General features: G+C 50.5%; 1 protein-coding gene across 1 annotated transcript in view; it reads left to right on the forward strand.

Moving 5' to 3' along the window:
• Window positions 1-547: 547 nt before the first annotated feature.
• MYO18B (myosin XVIIIB) overlaps window positions 548-23500 on the forward strand; it is a 268281-nt gene continuing 245328 nt past the window's right edge. The window contains exons 1-9 of the mRNA XM_034948321.3: window positions 548-700; window positions 5412-6725; window positions 7402-7468; window positions 8164-8276; window positions 9617-9793; window positions 14862-15060; window positions 17340-17482; window positions 19000-19100; window positions 22577-22640. Of these exons, the coding sequence (XP_034804212.2) occupies window positions 5571-6725; window positions 7402-7468; window positions 8164-8276; window positions 9617-9793; window positions 14862-15060; window positions 17340-17482; window positions 19000-19100; window positions 22577-22640 (2019 nt within the window). The 5' untranslated portion in view covers window positions 548-700; window positions 5412-5570. The remainder of the gene's footprint in view (window positions 701-5411; window positions 6726-7401; window positions 7469-8163; window positions 8277-9616; window positions 9794-14861; window positions 15061-17339; window positions 17483-18999; window positions 19101-22576; window positions 22641-23500) is intronic.

Genomic DNA, 23500 nt, shown 5'->3' on the forward strand with positions numbered 1-23500 from the left:
GTGGGTTGGAGCCACAAGGTCAGGTCCTTATATAAGTCATGGCTATAAGCCCTTCCCTATCTTACCATGTTCCTGGTGCATAGTAAGTGATTAATTGGTTCATCTATTATATTAACTATAAGCTGAGGGGGACCAGGAGAGTGTGGATGATTCCCTGTGATCCGTCCCTTTCTGGAAACTGGGAAACCTCCTTTCAGAGCAGGTCCTTCTAGAAATGGGCATGTCCCATGGCAAGGAAGGGAACCAGCAGTCTTGACCATACAAGTGACTGTTCATGTCACAAGGAGAGTGGATCCAGGCAGAAATCACATTGACCCGCATAATTCCTGGCTGCCCCTGTGTTCCATTTTCATGCGCTGTCTCAGGGACCCCCCTGAGTCCTGCTGTGCCTCACCTGCTTGGCTGTGGCTTCTCATACATGGGCTTGGTCATGTATGTCTCCTCCGCCCCCTCCCAGGCTCCATCACAAACTTTTTGAAGGGCAGCTTGCTCCTGCTGGTTGACTCACTGAGCTCTCTCCTTCTTTGCTTCTGCAAAACAGATTCGGGAAGAAGACAAGAGCCCTCCACCGTCCTCGCCCCCTCCTCTTTTCTCTGTCATCCCAGGGGGCTTCATTAAGCAACTGGTCCGGGAGACTGAAAAAGAGGCCAAGGAAGCGAGACAGAGGAAACAGTTAGCTCTCGCCTCTCCAGAACCAGAGGTAAGTGGTTCCTAAGAAGGAGGACCATATGCGTTTCCATACCCATCATTCTGTCTTGTGAGCTTCCTCTGAGTCATTTGTCATCCTGCCTTTGCTCCTGCTATGCTGGTTTTGAGGAATGTCCTTTATTCAACTTGATCTATTGAGCTCTTATGTACCCTTCAAAACCCAGCTCGAATAGCACATCTCTGGAAAGTTCTTCCATTGCCTGCCTTCCTCTGAATCCTGCTGCACCTTCTATGCCTGTCTTAACTGTGGTTGGTTGGCATAGTACTTATTTGATTATATGACTTATTTGACTAGAAATTCCTTAAGAGCAACAACAATTTCTCTCATTCAATTCTGTATCTTGAGCAGCCCTCATAGTACTTGGCCAGTAGTGAGTGCTTAACAGTTTGTTTAGTGAATGAATAAATGATATTCATTGATGCATTGTTGGTGGGGATTACTTGACCACTATTTTTATAGAAAAGGAAACCTAGATACTGGCTAAGATGTATAGTTGGTTCACTTTAAGTAGAAAGCTATTGAGTTGGTACTAACTGGTGTAGTTGCATTGATTGTTAAAATATTGAATCCTTCATACCAGGTGGTAAATGGTTGTAACCCTTGGCCCCCCAGGTGCCCTCAGCTGCCATGTTTACCCAGGTCCCTCTCCTGAGTCCCTTGGAATGGCTACAATCCAATAATTACAGGGTTAATGCTTGGCACAGGTAGGAACCTCAGTACCTTCCTCCAGCTGGTGTCCCTCTTGATTGGTTGATGTCCACTAAAAATCCTTAGCTATTCTGAATAGCGCTGCTGGATTGAAGCAATAGTTGAATGCAATGTGGCCCTTACACTTTAAGGATTTGTAAACTTGTCGCTGGTGGTGGCCAGTGCTATTTCTCTCTTGTCCTCTTTAGCCATGGAATCTGGGCAGGATGACAAGGTGGACCATGAGGGAGGCAGGCTTGGAATGCAATGCATCTTGGGAGTATCCCTGTGTTAGGTAGAAAGGGCATCTCTTTGTGTCTCCAGCGCCCCCTTCAGACAAGGTGAATGCTGCAATGCTTGGGCTGAGAGGTCTGGTGGCCTCAGGGCCTGGTGCTGGCTTGAGCCCAGTGACCCATCCTGACTCTTCCTTCCCCTCCCCTTCAGCTTTGGTTTGCCCGGCTAGTCCCACATGTCTGATGAACGACTTTGATGCATTAGAGAGGTCTTCCAGCAACTGAACAGCAGCAGCTGCTGAAATACCTCGGCCAAGTCTTTGTTGGGGAGGTTGACAGGGAGGACAGGCTCTGTTCCCACTCTTGCCTGACCTAAGGCATAAGCGGGGGCCAAAGTTGACCCCGGCAGGCTGTTGTTAGGTTATGATGAAATGTTACTGTGTGCTGTTTATCACCAGACAATGCTGCTTTGCTGCTCATGGGCTCATTTAATACCCCGTGCAGCAATGCAGGTGGATGGGATTCTACCCATTTATCACAGGTGGAGACTGAGGCCAAAAGACGTCAAGTGATTTTCCCAAGGTCATAAGACCAGATAGAGGCAGAGCGAGGGGGAGAGCCTGTGTGTTCTCTGCTCTCACAAGATGCCTGGAAAAGGACCAGTCTGGTGAGTGAGGTGGCCGGGGTGGTGCCACAGAGACCTGGGGGAAAGCGCTCCATGAGATTGACACCAGCAGCGCTGGTGTCACTGTGAGCAAGTAAAGAGGCAGAGCTAAGCCATGGATGGGGACAAACTGTCACTGCTGTGCCTGGATGGAGACTCAGAGCCAAGATGCAGGATGGCTCTGAGCCTCAGCCCACAGCAGGTGGCTGGACCATGGGCCAAGATATTCCTGGGGCTGGAGCAAGGGAGCCTCAGGACATGTTTCCACAAGGCAGCAAGCTCTGGCTGGTTCCTGCCAATTTAATTTTCTTGTCCCAATCAATAAATAACTCCGTACTCCTTTGCCTTGTCCCAGCACAACTGTTTCATTTGATCCTCGTCTAATCCTTGCAAGAAGCCGTTAGAATCCATCCCATTTTGCAGGAATGGAAAACAAGGCTTGGGGAAGTGACCTGGTTCTCCTAGGGCTACCCAGCCAGTGAGGAACAGGGAGAGGCTGGAATAACACTGGAGTGGAAAGTAACCCGTATTGAATGTCAAGGAGACCTAGATTCTAGCTCTGGCCCTGCCACTTTTTGTGGTCCTGGCTAAACCCCTTCCCTTTCTTGGCCTCAGTTTACTCATCTGTAAAAATGTGCTATTAGTTTCCTATTGGCCCCAGTTATTCTAGAGGTGCTGTTTCCTCTATACGCTAAAAAGGGTGGCAGGGTGGGGGGGACGAAAGACTTTGATGACTTTGAAGGTCCAAAGGAAGAGAATCCATGGGCATATGAGGGTGGGGTGGGAGGAGGCTGGCACTGGTTATCTTGTTTGGCCCACCCCATGTTACTGTCTCCTCTGTGGTGGTTGGTTAAAAATAAGGCACTGACTCACTTTTCAATATGTGTAGACAGTGGTGAGATTTGCCAAGTGCAGTCAATCCCCCTTCCAAGGCTATGTCCTGCCTTCCCCCAGAAGGTCGGGAGAAGCTACTCGGCCTTGGGCCCCAGAGCCATGATGCTGAGCACCAGCTGAACCTCGTAATCACCCGGGCAGTCACAACCCAGGCAGACTCAATCAGAGTCTCTGGGAATAAGGCCAGGGAGTTAAGGTTTTAAAAGTGCCCCAGGAGATTCCAGAGAGCCCTAGAGAGAAAAGGAAGGGCATCTAATATGCAGCAGTTCAAGGCACTGGCTTTGGAGTCAGAGAGAACTGGCTTTACATTTCACCTTTGTAGCTGGGTCACCTTACATCTTTACATCTAGTTCTTTGCTTGTAGAATGGGGAGAAGTTCAGAATCTACTCCAGCTGTTCCTTCGGAGGATTAAATAGGAGATTGCATGATGGTGATATAGGGCTCATTGCAAAGAAGATATAAATGATAGATACTATTATTATTGTGATTATTACAAAGATGAAAACAGAGACTTTGCTGTGGCATTGGTCACCTAAAACAGGAGAGAGACACAAAAGCCAGAATGGAATGCAGAAGGTGGCCACGCTGTGACTGGTGTACTAGCATAGTGCTCTGGAACTTTGTGCAAGCTTGGAACAATTTCTGATTGAGGTCTTCAGGCAAAGATTTGTAGAGAGGAGATAGAAGAGATATTTGAGCTGGGTATAGAAGATGAGTAGACCATGGACAAGTGAAGAGGGGAAAGGGCACGCCAGGCAGCAAGCTCAGCATGGGCAACAGCCTGGAAGCAGGGACGGGTCAGGTGGGAGAAGGTGACCAGTACAGTTCATGCATGGGAACAAGTAGGGACAATATGGTCAGATTGGAGGCTGGGGTTCCTTGTTGAGGAATTTGAAAGACCAATGGTGGTGCCAAATGATTTTCCTTTAGGCTGTGGGCAGCTACCCAAATCTTTTGATCTGGTATAAAATGGCTGGCAGCAAATTGAAGGGACAGCAGTTCACGGGCTGTGACAATGGCCCAAGTGAGGGATAGCGGACATGGGTTTGGAAAAAGAGACATAGATGTGAAGCTTGGCAGGGTGGAATCAACATGCCCCTGGGACTGGTTTAAATGCAAGAGGAGGGGGAGAATCCCAGATTCCCAGGCATGGGTGTCTGTGAGGCTGTGCTGGCATTGTCCAAGATGGAAGAACCCAGGCTAGGGCTGGTGGTGAAGCGAGACATCAGGGTGGAACTTGCTTATGAGGTTGAGGTCTTTTTCTGCAGAGATGGAGGCACAGCTGGACCTGTGAGCTCTTCAGGCCATAGCCAGGCTGGTTTGAGGATGAAGCTCTGTGCAAGGCTAAAATCACAAGGCAGTAACAAGGCCTGGGAAGGGAGCAGGCAGTGGAAACCCCTTGGGTGTTATGCAGTCACAAATGTCTGGGTCAGGCAAGAGTGGGGGACCCCAGGGGCAGAAACCAGGGCCCTCAGCTGGTATGGGAAGTGTGATATGGGGATCAGGGCAGTGGAAGTAGCAGCAGCTCAGTTTATTCCTCTCTCTCTGATCTCCAAAGTGCATTTCTACATCTCATCCTATAAAAGATCTGGATGGTCAGGTGGTATCTGCCTGTACTGGGGAAACCCGAAGCCCAGAGAGAAGAGATGGTAGCCCAGATAGACATAGAAGGAAGCCTAGCTGGAGAGTGTTAGAGCCAAGATGAGAACAGGTCCTCTAGTGACAGGCCCTGAGTCTTTTCCCGGATCCCCTACTCGCCTAGGAAAAATCCAGGCAGAAATAACAACAGTAGTAGCAGCAGCTACTGTTGTTGAGGACACACTATGCACTGGGCTCAGTTTCTACATATTGTCACACATTCTCACACCTACCCTGCAAGGTAGGCTTTTATCATTCTCATTTTATTGATTAAAAGACAGACTCAGAGAGGAGAAGTCATTTAGCTAAGGTCACACAGCTATAGAGTGTCAGAGTCAGGAGTTGAACTTGGTTCTGTTGGGCTCCAAAGTCCACTCCTTCCACTCCATCACTTAACTTTGAGGGGTTAGGCCAAGGTCAAGGGTGCTAGGCTTGGCCATGCCTGTTGGATTTGGAGGTGCTCGAGCATCTGTGGAAGGATGAATGGAGAAGTGAACAACGAAATGAATGAACGAACACGAGTGAATGACAAAGCTGTCAGGTCAGCAAGCAGCTATGTAGGCATGGTTGTGTTCTTTCTCCTAGATCCCAGAAATTTCCATCAGCCAACCCAACAGCAAGTCCAGCAGTGGCACCAGATCTGGAAGCCAGCAGATCTCTCAGGACGACCAGTCAAGCTCTCCTGGGAGCTCAGACATTCTGGGCAAGAAGAGCGAGGGGTCCCGCAGCCCCGACCCTGAGCAGATGACAAGCATCAATGGTGAGAAGGCCCAGGAGCTGGGCTCCAGTGCGACACCAACCAAAAAGACTGTCCCCTTCAAGAGGGGCGTGAGGAGGGGTGATGTGTTGTTGATGGTGGCCAAGCTGGACCCGGACTCAGCCAAGCCAGAGAAGACTCATCCCCATGACACACCCCCTTGCAAGAGCCCTCCCCCAGCCACAGATACTGGAAAGGAAAAGAAAGGGGAGAACTCTAGGACTCCTTGTGGCTCCCAGGCCAGCACCGAGATCTTGGCCCCGAAAGCTGAGAAGACCCGGACTGGGGGTCTTGGGGACCCAGGCCAAGGAACTGTGGCACTGAAAAAAGGCGAGGAGGGTCAAAGCATAGTGGGGAAGGGGCTTGGGACCCCCAAGACCACAGAGCTGAAAGAGGCTGAGCCCCAGGGCAAAGACAGGCAGGGGACCAGGCCCCAAGCCCAAGGGCCCGGCGAGGGGGTGCAACCAGGGAAAGCAGAGAAGGAGGGAGCAGAGCCCACAAACACGGTGGAAAAGGGGAATGTCTCTAAGGACGTAGGGAGTGAAGGGAAGCACGTAAGGCCCCAAATCCCTGGGAGAAAGTGGGGAGGTTTCCTGGGAAGAAGGAGTAAGTGGGACGGTCCCCAGAATAAGAAGGACAAAGAAGGGGTGCTCTTAAGTAAGGCAGAGAAGACAGGTGAGCCTCAGACCCAGATGGAGAAGACAAGCCAAGTGCAGGGCGAGTTGGGGGACGATCTGAGAATGGGGGAGAAAGCAGGTGAGCTTCAGAGCATGACTGGGAAGGCAGGTGAGTCCTGGGTTAAGAAGGAAAAGATGGGGCAACCCCAGGGTAAGTCCGGGAACGCAGGTGAAGCTCGGAGTCAGACAGAGAAGGGCTGTGAAGTCCCAAAGGAGGTGAGCACAATGGTGGAGTCGCCAGCAGCTCCTGGGAAGGGAGGCTGGCCAGGAAGCCGTGGGCAGGAAGCAGAGGAGCCCTGCTCAAGAGCAGGTGATGGGGCTGGTGCCCTGGAGACAGAGCTGGAAGGACCCAGCCAGCCTGCTCTGGAGAAGGATGTTGAAAGGCCTCGGATACAGAAGGAGAACCAAGATGGGCCAGCCCCCCAGGAGGAGGGCAAAGGAGGCCAGAGCAGAGACTCAGACCAGGTGAGGGGGCTGCGGCCCTGGGAGCGGGAAGCGGCAGACAGGCCTCTCCAGAGATGCAGGGATGGGAAAGATCTGCCCCAGGGATGGACAAGGGGTGGACGGGGGGTGGGCAGGGAATTGGAGAGGGGTGGCTAGAACTGCCAGGCACCCAGAGGAGGGGACGAGCACTTCCTCCATGAGCAGAAGTCTTGAAGTTTCCATTGCACCTGCCCTGGGGTGGGAATTCCCCACAGTGAGGGAAGGTCCCCAAAGTGTGAGGTGTCTCCTCATGGCTGACATGGTAGAGCTTGCTTATGATGTCACACGACAGCTTTCAAACGGGATGGCATAACGAGTAGATTGTTAAAAATGCAGATTCCTGGGGCCAGCCATGGAGTCTCTCATTTCAAAGGCCAGGAGTGGGGCCCAGGAATCTGCATTTATTTAGTTTTTTTTTTTTTTTGAGACGGAGTCTTGCTCTGTCACCCAGGCTAGATGGTGCAGTGGTGTGATCTCGGCTCCACCTCCCGGGTCCGCAACGGGAATGCATTTAAATAAGCACACTCCCTCGCCTGTTCTCCCCCAGGAGATTCTGGTTTAGATGGCTCCAGAGCACACTGTGAGAAACCCCCGTGTAAGGTAGAAGATGGGCAGTGGTGCCATTTGCTGGTTTAATTTACGTGATGTTGGTTCTCAGGCTCCTGAGGACAGATGGTATGAGGCAGAGAAAGTCTGGCTGGCTCAGAAGGATGGATTTACTCTTGGTAAGTAGGGGTGTTAGCACCTTTGGAGGGTCTGAGTCTTCTCCTGTGCCCCCTACTGCTGCCAGCCATATGTTCCAGGTCCTGATTATACTTTGGTGGTCAGGAGGGAAGAGGAGCAGTGGAGACTGTCTTTCAAAGGCATTTGTGTCTTGATAATGAGTTATTTACCTACTGTAACTCACTAATGCAACAAGCATGCTTTCTTCCTATGGCGTTCTTCGAGGAAGCCAGAGTTTGGTACAAGTGGGCCAATAGATTTGATCTCATGAGCCTACTTTTGTCGATTGGTTGTGGCTGATCACTGCACTCTACTGAGAAGTGATGCTGAGTCTCAGTCTGAACATGGCTGGGAAGAGTGGTTGATTAGTGATGTCTGCCATGGGCACTGGAGGGGGAAATGGCAGTCTGTGTGTGAGATAGGCCAGTGTACCCAACTGTCTGGGTGCCTGCTCTGTGCCTGGCACTGTGACAGCTGGTAAAAGCCTAAGGTGAGTCAGACTTAGCCTGACCTTAAAGGATTTGGGGTCACAACTCAGCTCCAAGTGAATAGACACCAAATGGAGACCTGTCCCAAGCCTCCTCCCAAGCTTGCTGGCCCGGCTTAGAGCCTCTCTTATCTCCTGCCCTCGCCTCTTTCCCCTCTTCCCCTCCCATCTCCTCCCCTTTCCCCTTCTCTCTCTGGGATGTCCAACCAGCTACGGTGCTAAAGCCAGATGAGGGAACAGCAGACCTGCCAGCAGGAAGGGTGAGACTTTGCATTGATGCTGACAAAACCATCACTGAGGTGGATGAGGAGCATGTCCATCGGGTGAGTCCCCTGTCCCGCCGTCCCCCAGCATGAGTCCCCTGCCCCACTTCACCCCAGCTCCATACCCTCCTTCCCCAGCCCTGCAAGAGATTTCCTTGTTCCTGACTACCAATACCATTTTGGCTTGATGCCCTGGAGGGAATTATAGTGAAGAACCCCACTGAACTCATTGCTCTACTGGAGGGGTACTGTTAGGGGGTCATTCACCCTTTCCTGTGGTTTCCCTTAATGAGGACACATCAAAGAACATGTTTGTCAGGTCTTGGCCCTGGGAGTTCTTCTGATGGACCCAAGAAAATGACTGCTTTTAATTCATAGATATTGGATATTGCAAATCATACTACACAGCATGTTTCTGTTTTCACTCCGGCCGCCAGGGAACTCAGAGCCAAATTTGCTGCTTGCCATTAACCATAGCATAGGTTCTAATGGCCTATATTTTGGCATCAAACTTTCTTTCAGCTTTGCTCTTTAAATTGCTTTGAATACATTTTTGTTGTGCACCATAAATCCTTTTGAGGACAAGTCCCAGTGTAGTGATAGAAAAGAAAGGTTCTGTCATGCCCTTTCCCCCGCCCCTCACAGCCTGCTATCTTAGGAGTTTTCCTCCTTGCTCATCTGCATTCCTTTCTGCTCCTCCTCTGCCCACCTCAGGCTTCCTCTCCCGCGTTGGGCATTTACAGAGGCTCAGTGGCCTTGCAAGAAAGGCTGATCCATGAGAGGGCTCAAGCTTGGCCCAAACCTGAGACTACTAGGTTCAGAAAACTCACTGAAGCTGGAGAGAATAATAGGACGCCTCTTAGAACAGATGTTTTAAGAAGCAGCTTCACATAACCCTTGCTTCTGAGGGTTTGGGTGGTTTCCTAGGAATCAATGCATGATGGGCTATGAGACCAGTGAGGTGGTTTGGCCATTGGCCTCCACTCCTGGGTATCATGGAGCATATTGAGAGCTTCCTCGTAAGACCCAGAAGAGGAGGAAATGGCAGCGGATGCTCGCACACACTGGAGCATCACCTGTCTTTTTGTGGTGTTTGAGATCCAGAAAGTGTTTTGAATTTTGTCAATTCTGCCTTGGGAGCGTCTCCCCTCATGGTGCATGGAGTGCAGGACCACAGCAAAGAGGGGGTGCCTCATAGGTTGCACAGAGGGCAAGGAGAAGGGATGGCCCTATTTTATTTGTAGGGCTTCATCGCTTTCCCTCCAGAGTCCCTGTGCTCTGTTCTGGTCTTTGGCACATAGCTCTCAAGAGGAGGGATTAGTGTGTGTTTGGTTGCGGGGGGGTGGGGGGGGGGCAGGGGGCCAGAAGGCCAGAGGAGACTCTGTGTGATGGTTTCACAGGCCAACCCTCCTGAGCTGGACCAGGTCGAGGACCTGGCCTCTCTCATCAGTGTCAACGAATCCAGTGTCCTGAACACGCTTCTGCAGCGCTACAAGGCTCAGCTGCCGCACACCTGCACAGGGCCTGATCTGATCGTCCTCCAGCCCCGGGGGCCCTCGGCGCCTTCTGCAGGGAAGGTGAGGTGGGACCATGGTGGGCAGGGCTGGGGGGCTGAGGGCAGGGGGGTCTGGGGGGATCCCTCTGCATCTGAGGTGACAGTAGAACCATCAGAGCCCCCAGTCGACCTGTCTGCAAGCAGCATCCTTCTCGCGGCATTGTGGCATCCTGGGGCATGGACCATGAGATTCCCCCATTCCCTGGGGGGAACGATCAGTCACCATTAGGACAGAAACAGCAGCATTAAATATCACAAGAGTAATGAAAGAAAATACTGAATGAGTGTGAACTCTACCAGACACTGCTATATGCACCTTCTTGTATTAACTCAGTTGAGTCTCACATATCCACCTGAAAACACGGGTACTGTGATTAGCCCATTTTACAGATGAGAAGAGCCGGCTGGGCCAGGCGCAGGCTAAACTCTCAGGTCTAGCGAGCAGAGGAGCTGGGAGAAAACCCAGGGTACCGGGCTCCTGTGTGCTCTTCATCCCATGCTGAACTCTCAGGAGTCCTGAGCACCCACATCAACGGGGAAACAGAAGCTTCAGTTGTACTTTAGTTTTTTTCCTCGGAAGTGTAGAAACGGCCAATTTTTGTTGAGATGGGCAAGAGCAAAGGAAATCTCTAAGCGCCACCTTGTGGACGCACGAGGCACCTCAGCCGAGTCATTGAAGCGTGGCCCCCTTCATTCCTTCAATCCATAGTGATTGAGCTATTGATTGAGGGTCTCGTACCGGGCCAGGCACAAAGAACATCAGGGAAGGTGCCGGGCGAGCAACCCTGCCCTTGTGGAGTTGCTGTTCTAGGAAGAAAAGACAGTCCATCAACAATAAAGATAAGAGTGGCCTGAGCAGATGAGTGGAGGAACAGGTGGGAGAGGTTGGGAAAAGCCAGGACAGAGCCGTGTCAGTTCTCAGGATGATGATTCTGGCTTTTACTCTGAGTGGGATGGCAGCTACTATGGATATTTATTTATTTATTTACTTTTGAGACGGAGTCTCGCTGTGTCGCCCAGGCTGGAGTGCAGTGGCACGATCTCGGCTCACTGCAAGCGCCGCCTCCCGGGTTCACGCCATTCTCCTGCCTCAGCCTCCCGAGTAGCTAGGACTACAGGCGCCCGCCACCACGCCCAGCTAATTTTTTGTATTTTTAGTAGAGATGGGGTTTCACCATGTTAGCCAGGATGGGCTCGATCTCCTGAGCTCGTGATCCGCCCACCTTGGCCTCCCAAAGTGCTGGGATTACAGGCATGAGCCACTGCGCCTGGCCGATTTTTATCTATTTTTTATGAACTGGGCAGCCTCCTGAGCCAGACTAGGCTTAGAGAGAGTCCCTACTGGGGTTTTTAGCAGAGCAGTGACGTGCTGTGACTTAGGTTGTAAAAGGATGCCTTTGGCTGCTGGGTGGAGGACAGATGGGAAGAGGCTCAGTGGAGGCAGGGAGGCCTGTCGGAGGTGAGACATCTTACCTGTGTGCTGTTCTGGAGACTCACTGGGAAGTCAGAAGCCCCTAGGACACCTGGTGTCTAGCAAAGATCATGATACCTCTTCTGGTTTCCATGTTCTCCTCTGCCAACTGGGGGTGAAAACACATCTTGCCCTTTGGGGCCCTGTGCGACAAATCCATCCCTAGTCCCTGAGCAATGCTAAATCCATTAAGGGGGATATAGTGGGCCTGTACCCCTCTCTCCAAGATTTTTCTCCTCCAGAGTGACCCACACCACCCCTTCAGTCACTCCCAGGGGCTCTCCCACCACCGCTGTCCATGGTCAAGGGCCTGGGAGGACCTCAGAAGCTCTGGGTGGGCCAGAGCTTGGCACGTGCCCTCTCCCGTCCTTGTGGTGAGTGCTTAGGCTTCTGTTACTGCAGCCCAAGGCCTCTGAGCTGTCCACATTGCCGAGTGACTCCTCTGGCTCCCTGGAAATCCCTGGAAGGGACATTTTTATAGACCCAGATGGCAATCAGGTCCTCATTGGCCATCCTGGATTGAGGCATCAGAACTTAGGCAAAAGCGCCAAAAGGTGCAGGCATTGGTACGCACTCTGAAGGTAGATCCCCCTACTTCCCTTCCTAACCCTGGGGTGGGGTGCGGCACTGGTCCCCACCCTTCCCTCAAGTCTTCCAGCCTCCCACACTCAAACCCACAGCCACCTCCTGTCCTTAGGCCGGATCAACCTCTGATTCCCCAAATGGCCACCAGGTGGGAGCACAGGCCTGCGGTGAGGCTGAGACCACCTCGAGGATGGGCTGGGTGGGGTCTGGACATACCGGGGGACTCTCTCACTATGGGGCTAGCCCCACCAGGCAGCTGGGGTCTGGGTGTGTGCCTGGGGACATGCAGGTCTAGGTGAATAAGAGCGTGAGTTTGAGCATGGGTGTGACCGCGTGGGTAGAGGTGGATCCCATCTCTGTGTGCAGAGCCCGCCGCAACTGTTGTGTGCATGTGCCTACAAGCACACTTCTGGGCATGCGTGCAAGGGCACATGTACACAGATGCAAAGGCATGTGTGCATGCATGCATATATGAGTGCCTTCAGGAACCTGGATGTGCAGAATTCTTCCTTCTCCCCCTAGGCAGTGGGCCTGAGCGGGCTGATGGATAGGACTGCCCGTTCATTGAACTTTAGTTTTCCCAGACTGGGGGATGGCTCTAGGACTGAGACCCCAGGACTCTCTGACTGCCTTAAGCCCTAAGGCTGTGTCCAGCCAGTGTGGGGGCATATCCCCCCTTTGCCTGCATTAGGTTCCGGCTGAGCCCTACATCTGGCATCAGGATAGGGACTCATGACTGTTCCTCAGGGGCTTGGAGCAGGAAAAGCCAACAGTGGATTGGAGACAGCCCCAGCCCCAAGCTAGACATCCAGGCTGAGGGGAGGGCCATCACACCAGGGTTTGTGCCCCTAGTTCGGCCAAAGGACTGCGCTAGGGAGGGCAGATGGGGCCTTGCCGGACCCAGTGGACACCCTCAGCATCTTGGGCTTCAGACATCCTCCTGCAGCAGGGCCCATTCCTCTTTTCCTTTTGATGCCCTCCTGCTGACCTCACAGTAACCTCCTGCCCTCTTCCCTCGCTGCCAAATCTAATGTCAAGTCTCTGGTCTCTTACTGAACTCAGCAGCATTTCCCTCCCTCTTCCTGGAAACACACCCTTCCTCGGCTCTAAGACTCCGCTTTCCTGGTTTTCATTCCCGCCCACTGGCCGCCCAGTCAGTCTTCCTTGTGGTCTCCCTGACCTGTCCCTGTCAGGATGCTCTGTTCTCACACTCTTCCTTGGTGATCTCATCCAGGCTTGTGGCTTTCAAATGCCTCCGTTCACTGTAATTGAATTAATTTCTTTCATCAGTCATCTCTGTCTTCCCACCAGAAGGCAAGCTCCACCAAGCAGGGACTTAAAAAAAAAAAAATCAGGCTTACATTATAGTTCAATGCACCTTTTTAGTGTACAGTTCTGAGCATTTTTGACAAAGGTGTATAGTTGTATAACTGCTTTGATAATCAATTACATGACAGTTCCCGTCACCCCCAAAAGTTCTCTGGGCCCCCTGTGGTCAACTCAGCCCCAAGTTCTACCCCTGGTAGCCACTGATCTGTTTTTTTGTCCCTATAGTTTTACCTTAAAAAACCCATATAAATGGCATTGTATGGTATGTAACCTTTTGAATTGGCTTCTTCCAGGCAGCACAATGCATTGGAGATTCACCCATGTGGTTTTATTTATCTACAGTTTGTTCCTTTATTTTATTTCATTGATGCACTACTGTGCTTATTTGTTCATAGGGTGACCTCTTGTCCTGGTTTTCCTGGGACTAAAACGTTTTCTGGGACATGAGACTTTCAATGCCAAAACCAGGATAGCAATTTGGGAGGCTGAGGCTGGCGGATCACTTGAGGTCAGGAGTTTGAGACAAGCCTGGCTAACATGGTGAAACCCCATTTCTACTAAAAATACAAAAATTAGCCAGGCGTGGTGGTGCACGCCTTAATCCCAGCTACTCAGAAGGCTGAGGCAGGAGATTCGCTTGAACCTGGGAGGTGGAGGTTGCAGTGAGCCGAGATCGTGCCATTGTACTCCAGCCTGGGCAACAAGAGCAAAACTCCGTCTCAAAACAAAAAACAAAAACAAAAACAAAAAAACAACCAGGTTGGGTGATTATCCTAGTTCACTAGTTGAAGGACATTTGTGTTGTTTTCAGTTTTTGGTGATTTTGAATATATAGTCAATATAACCAATGACATAGAGGGGTTTTTTGTGAACATACATTTTGATTTCTTTAGGGTAAACACCTAGAGAGGGGTTGTGGGGTTGTGGAGAGGGGTAATGAGTGTGTATCTCACTGTAGAAGAAACTGCCAGGCTGTTTTCCATAGAGGCTGTATCATTCAGCATTCCCATCGGCATTGTATGAGAATTCCAGTTGCTCCTCATTTCACCAAAACTTGGTAGTGACTGTTAAATGTTTTTTCAGCCATTGTAATAGGCATTTAATGGTATCTCTTTGCGATTGGCTGGAATTTCCTTTATCCATTTTGTGTTATGCTGTGCCCGAGTGCCTGCTGCGTAGTAGACACTCAATGGATTATTTTACTGAATGAAGTATGAATGAATGGATGAAGCAGATACGGTTTTAGTTATCACCTAAATCTGTTATGGCAAATATATAGCACACATACCACTAACTCCCCCATGTGCCATTCCCTGTGTCCATAGCAGACATCACTAATCGTAATGGATAATTATGCCATCGATCCAGCTGCCTCGCTTCAGGCAGATACCATTCGATGCTTTGAGTAACCAGTGAGATGAATCTCATGGATGAATGAAGCTCTCATTCAAGCCTCTAACTAAAGAGGAGAACTAGGTTCAGAAAACAGGCATGGGTTGTCCAAGGACTCACAGGGAGCCAGGGGCAGGACTAGACATACAGGCTCGGCTCCTCCTAGTTGAGTAGGAAGGGAGTCAGGGATCTGGAGGCAGATCTGGAGGCAGGGACACAGATCTGGACCCTAGGCCTGGGGCGGGGCGCTGTCTTAGAATGCTCCCTAGGCAGTGGCTGGATGGGACGGCTGATACCTGTGATCTTCCTGCAGGTGCCCAAGGGCCGCCGGGATGGCCTGCCTGCCCACATTGGCTCCATGGCACAGCGGGCATACTGGGCGCTGCTGAACCAGCGGAGAGACCAGAGCATTGTGGCCCTGGGCCGGAGTGGCGCTGGGAAGACCACCTGCTGTGAGCAGGTCCTGGAACACCTGGTGGGGATGGCAGGCAGTGTGGATGGCAGGGTCTCAGGTATGGTGGTCTCTAGGTGACATGGAGAGTTGGGGTCAGCACGGGGAGAGTTGGAAGGGGATGCTGAGCTGCTTTCTTATATTCATTCAGCTAGCATTCACTGAGCACCAGATATGTGCAGACCCCATGCTTGCTACTGGGCAGGGCTATCCCTAGGTCACTGGGATGCATTTGTTGAAATTAGAATAAGGTACTCCTTCCTCAAGACATTGACGGACGTTTGCAGAACAATCATCATACATGGACATTGTTAGAACCGGATACTTGACTGCCATCTGCTGGGAAATCATCCTAATAGACGTACACAAATCTAGGAGAGTGTGATGTGAATGATGCGCCCCTGGGATGTGGTGTCTTTGGGCAGTGCACAACTTGCTGAACTGAACAGAGGACTCGAAGAGTTAAGCTTCAAGGGCAGAGTCTACACTCATGAGAAGCTAATAGCCAGAGAGGAAATTGAACTGTACCTACATTCAAAACTTGAATGTTCTTCAAAAAGTGCTGGCAGGGCAGGCTAGGGAAGAAACTCAGGGAGCGCAGAGGAGGGCTGCAGGAGGGCTTTTTTTAGGATGTGATATTTGATCTGGGCCTTAAAAAAGAGTACCAATTAATAACAACTACAATATTAATAACGATCAGAGTAAATGCTTGCTGAAGCCTAATGTACCAGGCCCTATTCTAAGGATACTAACTTTATTATTATTATTATTATTATTATTATTATTGAGACGGGGTCTCACTCTCTCACCCAGGCTGGAGTGCAGTGGTGTAATCCCAGCTTACTGCAGCCTTGACCTCCAAGGCTTAAGTGATCCTCCCACCTCAGCCTCCTGAGTAGCTGGGACTACAGGTACACGCCACCACCCTTGGCTATTTTATTTTTATTTTTTGTATTTTTTTGTAGAGATGGGGCTTCACCATGTTGTCCAGGCTGGTTTAGAACTCCTGGGCTCAAGTGATCCACCCACCTTGGCCTTCAAAAGTGCTGGGATTATAGGTGTGAGTCACTGTGCCCAACCTGAACTTTTTTTTTTTAATCTAAAACAGCCTTATAAGGTAGGTATTATTATTTATATTTTATAGATCGAAGGCATTGAGATTCAGAGATGTTAACTAGCTTGCCTGATGTCACACAGCAAATACTCCTAGCGCTGAGATTCAAACCCAGGCCTACTGGCTGTAGAACTCTAACCATTGTGGCAGTGTTCTCAGCTTTTTTTCATTATTGCACACTCTGAAAAGCCTTTTAAGACATTTATTCCCCTTAATCATTTCCCCTATGATGAAATGTTAATACCACAGATAAGCTATATATTCCTTTATGTGTATTTGTGCTTTATACATAAAAAGTAAAATTTTTTTTACCACCACTTCTAAGAATCAGTTTTTGCTCTTCTCAGGGGCAATATCCTCCCCACTGAGAATACATGATGCAGGGAATATTGTGTTTCTAATAATAATAACTATAATAACAGTTCCACTTTTGGAATATTTTCTAAGCATGTGACATTATTAAATCTTTTGGTCCTCATGACAGCCACATGAGGACTAGATTTAATTAGTTAATTATTAATGAATTAACTAGTTAATTAATTTGCCCCAAATCAGGTAACCAGGAAAGCGCAGATCCTCAATCTCTTTTAACTGCTGGGCTATACTGCTTCTCCACTGGGGTTATTCCAGTGTTTTGCTGAACACCTACTCTACATCTGGCTCATGCTAAAAGCTAGAGATACAGTGGGAAGAGGCACAGTCTCTCACAGTGTAGTTGTGCTGTGAATCGCATGTGTCTGAGGGTGGAAGTCAGGTCAGGCTGTATCCAGGTGCTTAGCACAGTGCTTGTTGCATTGTAGGTATGCAATGAATAGTAGTGGGGAGATTATAGGATTTTGCAAGCCTGCCTCTAAGCTGTGAGTGCAGGCCCTAGAATGTTATCCTCACCTCTTCCTAGGCTCCATTAGGTCTGGGAAGCCCTAGGGCAGCCTCTGTTACCCAGATTGTGCCTAGCCCTTGCCCTTCTAGATTGAGTCTTGTTTCCCCTACACTAGAGCTGGTAGTACAGGGTCAGCCCAGCAATCGGTGCTCAGTGAAATGTATGTGGTTTATAGTTGGGTTGGGCAGGGAATGGGTGGCAGAAAGCTCACAGGAAGCCTACCGGGGGCTGAGGCCAGGATGGGGACTGGCCCAAGCAGGGGCCGTGGAAAAGGTGGACCTGTGTGAGGTGGGAGTGGCAGCACCTGGGCCATCAGTGACATGTGGCCCCATGCTGCCCCCAACAGTGGAGAAGATCCGAGCCACCTTCACTGTCCTCCGGGCCTTCGGCTCTGTGTCCATGGCCCACAGCCGCAGTGCCACCCGGTTCTCCATGGTGATGTCGCTGGACTTCAACGCTACAGGCCGCATCACGGCTGCTCAGCTCCAGGTGAGGCCTCTGGGGGGATGTGCAGGGGGGCCCTTGGGGCTGCTGTGTCTCTAACCCCGGGACTCAGCAGAGCCCACGCCTCCAGCTGGGACTCTAGGATGTGTCTGAAATGGTCATGGCGGTGGCTCAGGCCTGTAATCCCAGCACTTTGGGAGGCCGAGGTGGGTGGATCACCTGAGGTCTGGAGTTTGAGACCAGCCTGACCAACATGGTAAAACCCCGTCTCTACTAAGATGCAAAAATTAGCCAAGTGTGGTGGCAGGTACCTGTAATCTCAGCTACTCGGGAGGCTGAGGCAGGAGAATCCCTTGAACCCAGGAGGCGGAGGTTGTAGTGAGCCGAGATTGTGCCACTGCACTCCAGCCTGGGCAGCAAGAGCGAAACTCCATCTCAAAAAAAAAAAAAAGACAGAAAGAAAATAGTAATAATAATAAAAATAAAATAATGAAATGGTCATGGATCCCCTAGCTGGGGCCAGTTGCTCCCCACCTCGCTAGGTGCCCTGGAACGTCCCCTTCTGGAGCAAGCCAGCCCGTCTGTGCTTCAGACTTTCAGGGGGATGAAATATTCATGAGCAAATATAGAATTCAGGCTGTCATTAGCCGGGTCTTAAAAGCGCAAGTTGAAATTAAACAGACGCTTGCCAGCCTTCTGCAGCAGTCCGCGTGTGACGAGCACATGGCCTGTTTGTTCCTATCTCCAGAATCACCCATACTCCTCCCCGTCTCCCTCAAACATCCTGTTTGAACAGAAAATAGGATTAGGTTATTAGAAGGGTTGTTTGTAACATGGAGCTGGTATAATATCCAGACTCAAGGAAAACCCCTCCATGCCAAATAAGTCCCGTTTCTGTCCTGGCCCTGAAATCCTACCCTTAATCACTATTTGGGTTAAGGTATTAAAGGCTTCTATTAAAAAGGGAATATGTTGGAAGGTGGCCTCATTTGATTGTTATTACCTTTGATACCTTAATTGAAATGAATCTATTGCATTAGTTAATTTCCTAGGTGGACTCTGAATTAGTGAGACAAAGGATTGAGAAGTTCTGATGTGGAGGTTGCCAGCAAAATTAATTTGGACCTGAGATGTTGTCTCGAAGAGTGGATCAGAGGCTGGGCGTGGTGGCTCACGCCTGTAATCCCAGCACTTTGGGAGGCTGAGACGGGCGGATCATGAGGTCAGGAGATTGAGACTATCCTGGCTAATGCGGTGAAACCCCGTCTCTACTAAAAAAACAAAAAAATTAGCCGGGCGTGGTGGTGGGCGCCTGTGGTCCCAGCTACTCGGGAGGCTGAGGCAGGAGAATAGCGTGAAGCTGGGAAGCGGAGCTTGCAGTGAGCCGAGATCATGCCACCGCACTCCAGCCTGGGCAACAGAGCGAGACTCCGTCTCAAAAAAAAAAAAAAAAAGAGTGGATCAGAGTGGGGCACCCCAATGGGGCTTCTGGGTAGCTGGACTTCAGGCATGTGCAGATGTACCCAAAGCACTGACTGGGTGCCCCTCTTCTCTCCCTGCAGACAATGCTTTTGGAGAAGAGCCGCGTGGCGCGGCAGCCGGAAGGGGAAAGTAACTTCCAGGTTTTCTCCCAGATGCTGGCTGGATTGGACTTGGATCTCAGGTGAGCACTTGGGGCAGGAAGAGACAGCTGAGGGCAGTGCGACAAAGGGCACATGTTCTTTGGGGGCCCAGCCTTAGCTTCTGCCCAGCACTGAGAGGCCGTGGGACCCAGGGATTAGGAACATGGCATCCGATTCCAGCTGTCTGGGTACATGCAGCTCATGGGCTGGGTGACTTTGGTCACATGTCATCCACCCTGAGCCTCGGTTTCTTCCTTTGTAATGTGGAAACAACACCTTGCATAGACCTTATAGGATTAAGAGAGATAATTTACATTCAGCTCTTTATAAATGCTGGGAGTCAAAGCTGTCTGCTGTGATAGTGGCATGTCAGTACTGGCCCTGGCAGTGGTATGGGAAGAGGGAGAGGGACAGCAGACCCGCATGTCTTCCAGAAGTTTCTAAACTTTTGTGGGAGCTTTGGGTGTATGGTAGGGTATGCCTACATGAGGTTCCTCAGGATGGACCTGGAGCTGAGTGGAGCAGTGAGCTGGGTAGTCAGGCAAGCCTCATCTTGGAGGGCTTCCTGGAGGAGGTGGCCTAAAAAGCCATCTCTGCCCTTCCCCAAATCTACAGGGCATCCTTAGGCATGTGGCTCATGTGGCTTCCTCTCCAAGAGCCTTGGTTTCCTCCTCTGTTGGATGGATGGGCATGGTCCTAGTGAAGTGTCGGGGAGAGGAAAAAGTGGGTTTTCCCACATGAAGGGTGATAATTTGTGGTTACTGTGCTCTAACCTCACCATTGTTTGTTCCCCAACCTTCCCTCCCCATCTGAAGGACAGCCTCAACCTGTCTGGAGTGTCCTGGCTAAGGCTGGAGGGACAGCTGTAACCTGCAGAGAGAAGGCAGAGTAGAGAGGGAACTCCCAGTTTTTAGAGTGATTGTAACTGAGCAGCAGGGAAACTTCTAGAAGATCTTGAGAATCTGTAGAAGAACTTGGAGTGGGGTGGTATAGCAGAGTGACAGGGACCACAGACTCGAGGACAAGGCTGTGTGGATTTGTATGTTGGCTTCTCCACTTGTTGGCTGTGTGACCTTGAGCTAATGACTTCACCTCTCTGAGCCTGACTTTCCTTATCTACAAAAATAGATGTGACTATATCCCAGTGTTGTGGTGAGGATTAAAATATGAACAGGCAGACAATACTTCTTAAAATAGTGCCCGGACATAGCGAATGCTTTGTGTGTGTGTGTTCTTGTTTTTGGAGGATTTGATCTGCCTTGATACCCCCGACAGGCCCTGACCAGGCCCTGACCAGGTCATCCAAAGAAATGACTTTGGATTCAGAGAGACATGGGTTTGATCTGGGCTTTGCCCCACATGGGCTTCTCTGAGCCTTGGTTTCTCCTCCTGTAAAGTGGGTTCCTACTAGTGCCAACCCCGTAGGCATTTAAATGAGATCGCGTGTCAAGGCAGCAGGGGCCACGTGCGGTGCATAGTAATGGTGTAATGTGGGAAGGAGTAGGTAGGTGGGCCCTGAACATAGGAATCCCACTTTCAGCCCCGTGGCCTCACCTCTTGGGACCTCCATTTTCTCACCTCTCAGAACATCTCTCAGACACACACATCACCCTTGTTCCAGCCCTGGAGCTCCACACTGGGGTTCTCTCTTCTGTACCCCATGGGTGGGGCTTGGCTCTGGGGATAGAAGAATTGCCTCCCGGAGAGGGGGATTTGGAGGCTTACCCTGGGGTGGGCCCAGGAAGGATGAGGCTCAACTGTGGCTAGCAGAGGATGCCAGACGTTCATTCCAAGCCAGGCCTAGGCCAGGGGCCCTCCATGCTGGTGGCATCCTTATTGAGTTTGGCATCCTTAGGAGCTGGGCCAAAGCTGCCTCTGAGAGGAATAGGTGGCCCAGATGAGTTTCAGGGACCCTAAGAGAGTGAGTAAAGTGCTTGGAGCAACTCAGCCCCCTCAGGGAGTCATTGTCATTCTGAAGCCTCCTTGGTGATCCCCCAGTTACTTCCCTTTCTCTACCTCTGCTGCTGCCAACTTGGTCCGTCACCCACATGGAAGCTTCCAAAGGTCAAAAACGGGTTCTCACTTGCACAAATGTCCTTTCTCCCATGCACTCATGTGGGAAACTCCTATTCATCCTTCAAAACCCTACTCCAGATCCCTTTTTTAGAGGAGCACTGCCTGATTCTTGCTCCTCAGTTTCTCCTTTATACCGTTTTGGTGCCTGGTATGTGCTTCTGGTTCAAAAACCTGCCAGTGCAGTCTCCCTTCCTCACCAGATGGACTGGGAGATCTTTGAATCAGGGCCCTGTCATTGTTCTTTCTGCTTTCCCAGTACCTAGCACAGGGCTTGGCACCAGGTAGATGCTTCTTAATTATTTGTCAGATTTAATTTCCAGTGAATGGAGGAGAGTGTGAGGAAAACAGAGCGCTTACTCCATGCCAGCCTGGCAGTGTGAATTTATGTATAATATCTCATTTAATCCTGGGAGGCAAGTAGAGTAGGGGGCCCATTTTACAGATAAGAAAAAGTGAGTTGCAGAGAAGAGAATTACCTTGTCTGCCACATGGCAGCACTGGGGTTGGACTTGAAGCCTAGCTGGTAAGACTCCTTCAAAGTCACGAGGCAGAGAGGGGTGTGGGGTCTGTAGAGAATCCAGGGAGAGGACGCTGAAGGCCTCAGAACCAGACAAGCTGGCTGGAGACTGATGAGTAATCCCCACTTTCCAGGAACCAATTTGAACCAACGTGGGATTGGGGATCCTAGGCTGGGCTCTACCATGCTTTTGTGAGTAGAGAGTGTGATTCGAAGGGGCAGGGGGCATAGCTGTGCCCACCCCGCCTTTGGCTTGCATTCCTCAAGCCTGCAAAAGTGGATGGCCCATCTGCTGGTCTCACTCTCGAGGAACCTGCAGGTTGAACATGGCAAGGAGCCTTAAACATTGTGTTGCTTCATAAAGTGCAGACTGAGGCCGGGAGAGGTGCATGTGGCAGGATAGCGCGGAGTCTGGGCTCGAGGGGCCAACAGACCTCAGCTCAGCTTCTGGTTGCATGCTTGCTAGCTATGAAGTCTTGGGGCAGGTACCCACTCTCAGTGCCTCTGTTTTGTCAACTGTAAAATGGAAATAATGTTTGTACCCATGGAGTGGGGCTGTCATGAGTCATCTTAGGACTTTGCTTGCAGCAAGGGCTCGTTCATGTTGACTGTTTTAATATTATCCTTGAGTGAGGTCACTCAGCTGATTACAAGATCTGGGGTTAGTCCCTGCTCTCCTGATTTTCCTCTACAACCCTTTCTCCTGGGATTTCCTGGCCTTTAGGGAGGGCCAAGTGAGGGCTGTGCGTGAGGAATATTTGGGAGATCGAAGATATCCCACGGCAGAGTTGGTGGGGCCAAGGCCAGGGACAGCCCCTGGGGTGTCCGGTCAGTTTTGTGGAGCCTCACACTGTGATGACCACCTGCCCTGCCAGGGCTGGTGTGGACAGCCCCCCTGACTCCTGGTTCCTTCTGTGCTTCCAGGACGGAGCTGAACCTGCACCAGATGGCAGATAGCAGCTCCTTTGGCATGGGCGTGTGGTCCAAGGTAAGGAGGAGATCCCTCACAGGTGGAATGTGAGTCTGTGTCTGGGGCTAGATGGGAGGGTGATGAGTCGCCATGCAACTTGTCTCTTTTGGTACTGGGGTTCATAGTTGGCAAGAGTTGGTCATGTGGAAGAGTCGGGACTGCCTTTGTAGGGTCTCGGCTTATTGGGTAAAGAAGACTCAGACAAATAAAGGAAACCAGACATAGTATACGTAGAGGTAGGATTAGGGCCCTGGAATCAGTCTAGTTCAAGCCCCAGCTCTGACACTTGTTAAGTAGGTGAACCTCAGGCATGGACCTTAACCTCCTGGGAGGTCTGTCTCTTCTTCAGTACAATAATGATAGTAGCAGTATCTGCGTCATAGGGTTGTTGTGAGGGTGAAATGACAGGATGTGTATAACGTGCTTAGAACAGGGCTTGGCCTAAATCAATCAATAGGGTGCTCTTTGTCAGTACTAGTGGTGGTTAACTTGGGTAGGGGCACTCAGCGATGGTTTCCTGATGAATATAGTCTATGAGTGGGGCTGAGAGTTAGGTATTTCATTGCTTAAAAAAGCAAATGGTTCACTGGTTTGATATTTTATTATTCAATTATTTTAACCATTGTTTTCTCCCTTCTCTCGCAAATACCTTCATCACCACCTGTGCTGGGCCTGTGTTGTGTTAGGTGTATGTTCCTGCTGAGTGCTAGGAGTATGATCCTCATCCATGGATTTTCACTTTAGCAGGAGACACAGACTTGGAAATTAATGCAATCATGTGAGATAAGAATATGTCAGAGGTTGCATGAAATGCTGCGGGCACCACAAGATAGCTGATAGAGCTACTTGGACTTTGCCAGGGAAGACTTCTTAGCCAA

The sequence above is a fragment of the Pan paniscus genome, chromosome 23, assembly GCF_029289425.2.
Source record: "Pan paniscus chromosome 23, NHGRI_mPanPan1-v2.0_pri, whole genome shotgun sequence".
Lineage (NCBI taxonomy): Eukaryota > Metazoa > Chordata > Mammalia > Primates > Hominidae > Pan > Pan paniscus.